The sequence below is a fragment of the Erinaceus europaeus genome, chromosome 4, assembly GCF_950295315.1.
Source record: "Erinaceus europaeus chromosome 4, mEriEur2.1, whole genome shotgun sequence".
NCBI classification, from domain to species: Eukaryota; Metazoa; Chordata; class Mammalia; order Eulipotyphla; family Erinaceidae; genus Erinaceus; species Erinaceus europaeus.
The window spans coordinates 12,185,799-12,191,691 of NC_080165.1; the positions used below are offsets into that span (position 1 = coordinate 12,185,799).

General features: G+C 51.0%; 1 protein-coding gene across 1 annotated transcript in view; it reads left to right on the forward strand.

The window, feature by feature from the left end:
- Positions 1-1,436: 1,436 nt before the first annotated feature.
- NRN1 (neuritin 1) overlaps positions 1,437-5,893 on the forward strand; it is a 6,451-nt gene continuing 1,994 nt past the window's right edge. Inside the window, exons 1-2 of the mRNA XM_060190774.1 lie at positions 1,437-1,969; positions 4,519-4,604. Coding sequence (XP_060046757.1) covers positions 1,867-1,969; positions 4,519-4,604 — 189 coding nt within the window. The 5' untranslated portion in view covers positions 1,437-1,866. The remainder of the gene's footprint in view (positions 1,970-4,518; positions 4,605-5,893) is intronic.

Below are 5,893 nucleotides of genomic sequence, written 5' to 3' on the forward strand. Positions count from 1 at the left end.
GTATTTGTCCTCTTTCTGGTCCATCTCACTTTACAGATGTCCTCAAGTTCCATGCACGATAACCTCAACGTTTTTAACAGCTGAATAATATTCATATATATATATATATGTATATGTATATATATATATATATATATATGTGGTTTACCCACTCATCTGTTGTTAGACATCTAGTCTCTTTTTTGGCAATTACAATTGTGCTGCTATGAACATAGGTACACACAGATCTCTTCTGATAGGGGCTTTTGTTCCCTTTGGATAAATCCCCAGGAAAGGAATTGTTGCATCACAGAGTAGGTCTGTTTCTACTGTTCTGAGAATTCTCTCGATTATTCTTCTAGGTCTCCTTCACTTATTTCCTCAGCTTCCACTTAGCCTGTGGTCTACTACCAAAACTGTGTTACTGTATTAACTGCCTAGATGGTCTAGCTGCCCTGTTCTTCCTGCGGGTCTAGCATGGTCCCGGGAGCAGGGCGCCCTGGGCTCACATGCAGAGGCTTACTCGACAAGCTGCAAAACCTGCTGTGTCTGCAGCGGCTTTGAGCTCAAGCAGCGCAGATGTGTGCTGACCCCGGGGTGCGTGTGTGTGCGTGATTTGCGTGGGGAGGGCTCAACAAAACAGCCCCCAGAGGCGCATGGACATCCGAAGGAACCGGCATCCTAGCCAGCCATCACCTTGGTAAATTCCGAAAGTTCTCAAAAGTTCATCTCTGCAGAGGCTCCTTCCTCTGGGGCCTTCCTCACCCCCCCCCCAAAAAAAAGGTGTCTCCCCCTCAGGACTGCACGGGCATCGGAGACGAACACCCAGGCCACTTGGTGTCTTTTTTTTTTTTTAACAGTGCACTGCTCAACTCTGCTTTGTGGTGGTGAAGAGGACTGAACCTGAAACGTTTAGAGCCTCAAGCATGACAGTCTCTTTGCATAACCACTATGCTGTCTCCCCTGCCCTATGTCTATTCCTGCGGCCCTGGTGTCTAGGCCGAATCCTCCGGGACCCGGCGTATGCGCACCGGCTCCCGGACGTGGGGCTGGGCTCCCAGCCTGCGCGCCTGTGCCTGCAGCTCCGGGGTGCGCCCAGAGCCGCTCTGTGGGTTGCAGAAAAAAGAGGGCACAGGCAACCCAGGGGGCTGTCCTACCCTTCGGCTTGGTTTAGCCACTCTCCCTCTCCCGCCCAGGCTCCTTTGAACCCCGCCGCAGCGGATCGGCACAGTAGCGGAAGGAGGAGGGGGACCAGGTTGAGACAATCGAGTGGGCGCGCCAGGACTCCCCGGCTCCGGGCGGGGAGGCAAGGGGAGCCCCGGTTCTGTGGAGGGAGGGGGCGGGGTTGGGGGTGGCCGCGGGGATGGGGAAGTGGTCACCCCCCACAGACACAGACACACAGATACACACACACACACACACACACACACACACACACACACACACACACGGGAGGTGAGATTTCGTTGGGGTCCTACATTAATCTGACCAATCATATTAATTCTCTTTTCTGAGGACTATAAATGGCGATTCTCTAGCAAGGTGTCTTTATTATTTTTATTTTATTTTTTTTAATCCTCCCGTGTCATCCCCCACGTCAGGCCTGCTCGTGGGCGTGAGGCTGTACTTCCTCCGCCCTCTCCTAATGGAGTGAACCATTCCCAGTTCCCCCCACCCCCTGGCTCAGCCTGCCTCTCTCTCTCTCTCTCTCTCTCTCTCTCTCTCCCTCGCTCCCTCTCTTTTTCTCCTCCCTCTGCCTTCCCCGTGCATAAAGTCTCCCGTCGCTCCTGGAACTTGTTGGCAATGCCTATTTTTCAGCTTTCACCCTCTTTCTCTGAACTAACTATCTAAAGGTCTGCGGTCGCAAATGGTTTGACTAAACGTAGGATGGGACTTAAGTTGAATGGCAGATGTATTTCACTGATCCTCGCGGTGCAAATAGGTAAGTGGCCACCCGGTCGGGGTAGCTCCGGGAGGGTGGCGGGGGGCGGCTAGAGTGCCTGCCCGGGGGCGTCACGGGGTCCCGCGGCCCGCCGCCACCTGGAAGGGTGCAGAGAGGGCCCCCAACCTTGCAGAGTAGCCAGCCTAAGCTCCCATGGACGCGGGAGTCCCGCGTTGTTTTTTGTTTGTTTGTTTGTTTTGTTATGTTTTGTTTGGTTGGTTTTTTTATTTAAAAGAAACAACTCTAAATGTTCGCCAGGGAAAAGCTATGCAGCTGTCAGTTCTCGGGAAGAGTATATCCCCACACACACACACTTATTATTATTGTTTTTTTTATTTCCCCCCTTTTGAGGGGGGAGAGGGGTCTCTTTCTCAGCTTCGAGCGGGTTTGGTGAGCTCTGGGGCAATGCACCCATCTCTGAGATACTGCAGGGTAGTATTTGGAAGGGTCCAGAAGGTGAATGCAGGAGCAAGATGGCTAAGTCGGCTAGAACTGCAAAGTTTATGTGCAGAAAGCACATATTCTAGAGCTCAGACTGCTGCATTTCTAACTTTGTCATTCTCCCGCTCCCCCCCCCCACCTTGCACCCTCACCCCCATATGGTAGCTGCAGCATTTGCACTGCGCACCGCAAACCCAACCCGGGTGCAAAGGGAGATAGTAGGAAACCCAAAAAATACACATCTTACCGTGCTTACTATTGAGAAGGAGAAATTCAGTTAAATGTGCGTCAGAATGATTCCCTACAGATCTATTTACCTGACCCCTTCCACCTAGGTATCTGCATTAGATGTGCAGGAAAGGGTTAAGAAGTGCTTGTGGTTGGCCTGTGGGGTGTTTGGGCTTTGATGGGATCTGTTTGCCGGGCATTGATTATGGGCTCATTTAATTACTCTCTATTTTATGTTAAGGAATTTTGAGTCGTAGTGACACTGGCAAAAGGTTTTTTAAAGTCCACCACCCTTAAATATAAAGATGTGGAAGGATACACAAGAGACCTCCTTCACTGATGCAGGTCAGAGCATTAATTAACATGGTCTAAAAGTGACAGTGAAGCAGATTATTAATAGAACGGGCAAGAGAAAAAAAATAGAAACTCTTCAAACGGGTTTTCTAGAGACCGAGGGAATTGTAGCCTCCTTTCACCATAGGCTGTGCAGGCAAATCCTTGCAGTGCCGGGGTGGGGGCTGTCTTAGCGGAATGATTTGGGGTGTGAAAGAGAATACATCACAATCTTCATTCTGAAAATGGGAAGAAATGGCATTTGGAGCTATCCACATATTCAAGTGGATGTCTTGCAGTGGGGTTTTCTGCATTTGTCCACATTTTGTGTAGCTGGTGCATTTTGCAAGAACAGAGGGATTTCATGAAATGTGTCCATATGAGGGAGTTAGCACTTTTTCTTTCACTTTTAAGAAATGACAGTATGTTGAGACCAGTTTGTTCTGAACCTTTGACTTTACTGTAAAGAGCTGCATTAAATGAGCATTTCCAGTTCTCCGGAATCACTTAAAGACTAGAAGTCAGTGATTGTGGAATTTTGTAATCAAGCCTGCAGTTTTTTTTTTAAGAAAGCAGGAGATGGTGGTTATTTTTCATATGAGGATTTTAATAGGAGGACATTAAGGCTTGAGTTTCCCATTGGGAAAAGGCCTTACTTTGGGAGGGAGATGGGAAGCTAATGATTTTAATATAGGCTGTGCTTGAAGCACGTTAACCTAGGCCTTGAAATGACTGTTTGCTGTGGCATTGAAGAAGCTAGGCAGATTCCCCCCCCCCCAATGTCTGCCCTTTCCCGCACCAAAACATCAATCATGATCAATTCAAGACTGGGAGCCTTCCCAAACCATTGGCAGTTGGCAAGAAAGGGGGGGGGGGAGTTGGGTGAGGGAGAGGTTGGTGGGGGGCACCCACCCCCACTTTACCACCACCCCACCAGCCCCATGCCCCCTCACTCTGCTGCCTAGACACCCCACCCCCACCTCCCAAATAAAAACCTGGCAGGAGGAAGCTTGAAATGAATGAGAGGTCGAACGAATGAATGAATGAATGACCTGATGGAAAAAGGCTCAGTTAGTGCGGACAGCAGAGGGGACATAGAAGGAGAAGCTGGGTTGCCAGCCTGAACCTCAAGGAAGTAGAGCTAAAGGACAGCCCAGGGACGAAGGCTGCAGGATCAGCTACCTAATGGGTCTCCTGAGACTGCAGAACAGCTCCCACAGCAAAGCTTGCTGCCTCCTGGAGCAAACTGGAGACCAAGGAGTCATAGAGAAGAAGAAGAAGAAGAAGAAGAAGAAGAAGAAGAAGAAGAAGAAGAAGAAGAAGAAGAAGAGGAGGAGGAGGAGGAGGAGGAGGAGGAGGAGGAGGAGGAGGAGGAGGAGGAGGAGGAGGAGGAGGAGGAGGAGGAGGAGGAGGAGGAGGAGGAAAGAAAGAAAAGAAGGAAGGAAGGAAGGAAGGAAGGAAGGAAGGAAGGAAGGAAGGAGAGAAAGAAATGCTCACGATTTACACACACACACACACACACACATATGGTGTGTAGGGTCTTCTCTGGCTGTACTTGGACAGATAATGTGACTTGGGTGTTTCCTGTCCCTAAGGAGCCCAACCCCCCTCCCCCAAACATCACCAGGGCATCTTAGGGGTGACTTTCCTCTGCTACGGAGTTTTGAAGGTGAAGGTGGAGGTAAGGGGATGAGGAGACGGGCAAGAGCAGAAGAGGAATGCCCGTGTTCCTTTTCCAAGCCGCATTTGGGGCTGGCATTCTAGATAGAGGGCGACTTGGAATGTTTCTGTCAGTGGAAGTGAGTGTTTGTAGAACAAAGACTCCTTGTTATTTATTTGTTTGTTTTGTATATCTTATCTCGAGTTCTATTTGACAATGCAATTGTAATGTTGGTCTTTAAAAAATATTTTGCAGGGGTAGAGAGAGAGGGGAACTAGAGATTTCCTTAGGTTTGGGGTTCTGCCCGAGCCCGGTAGTAGTGAACTGGGGTCCCTTTCCCCTGCGTTTCCCGTTCCGGTGTAGAAAGCACTAGACCCGCCTAGCTCTGCCCACAGCAATCTGCCAACGGTGCACCTTGCCAGGCTGCAGAGGCTACAGTCACCTTCCCCCCTTTCTGTGACTGACCCAGCTCAGGGAACCAGGGACCTTGGTGGAGGTGGAGTGACTCTGTGTGTGTGTGTGTGTGTGTGTGTGTGTGTGTGTGTGTGTGTAAGGGTGGCGTAAGGTGCACAGTCTCTCGGCAGGCACACACACTGGGTGGTCAGAGCACAGCCAGGGGACATGGTAGATGCCCCTCCCAGACCCATTTCCTCTTGGAGGTGAGGTGAACCTCTTTTGCCCTTAGTTCACACTGGTTGTCCTCCTGGTGCCTGGCTTATTTCTGGTCCCTCGCCACCGGGTGTTTAGCTGGACTGCTTGGCATTGGGATGAAAAGAAAGAAGTGGACGTGGCAGTGCCCGCACACCAGTAGGCTGTTCCTCCAGTCCTGTGCCAGAGGACTTGGCTGACCTCAAGCTTCAGAGGAAGATCTCACTGCAACTTGGGTTTTTTCCTCCTCTTCCTCTTCCTTTCTCTGCCTCCTCCCTCTCCTCCTGTCTCTCCCTCCTCACCTTTCTCTTCCTCTTCCTCATAGCCCCCCCCCCCACCTCCTGCCTCTCCTCAGCCTCCTCTACCTCATTCACTGCCTTGCAGACTCCCCCAGGAACTCCAATTTGTAGCCAAGAAGCCCCACATGGCTGCAACCTATGCCTTTAGTCCTTGAACCTGGGGCTGGGAAGACCTGACCTGAGCTGGCTGGGTCAAGGGGGCCTGGGTCAAAGAAAAAGGAAGCAGGGGGGGGCTGAGGCTCCAGGATTGGGCTTCCACAGAGGTGCTTGCTGCAGGGTCTCTGCTGCAGACACATCCTTGCAGCTTGCAGGCCCCTCTGGCCCAGTGGGACTGTTGAGCCTGGGGTCACACCCCCTGGCACC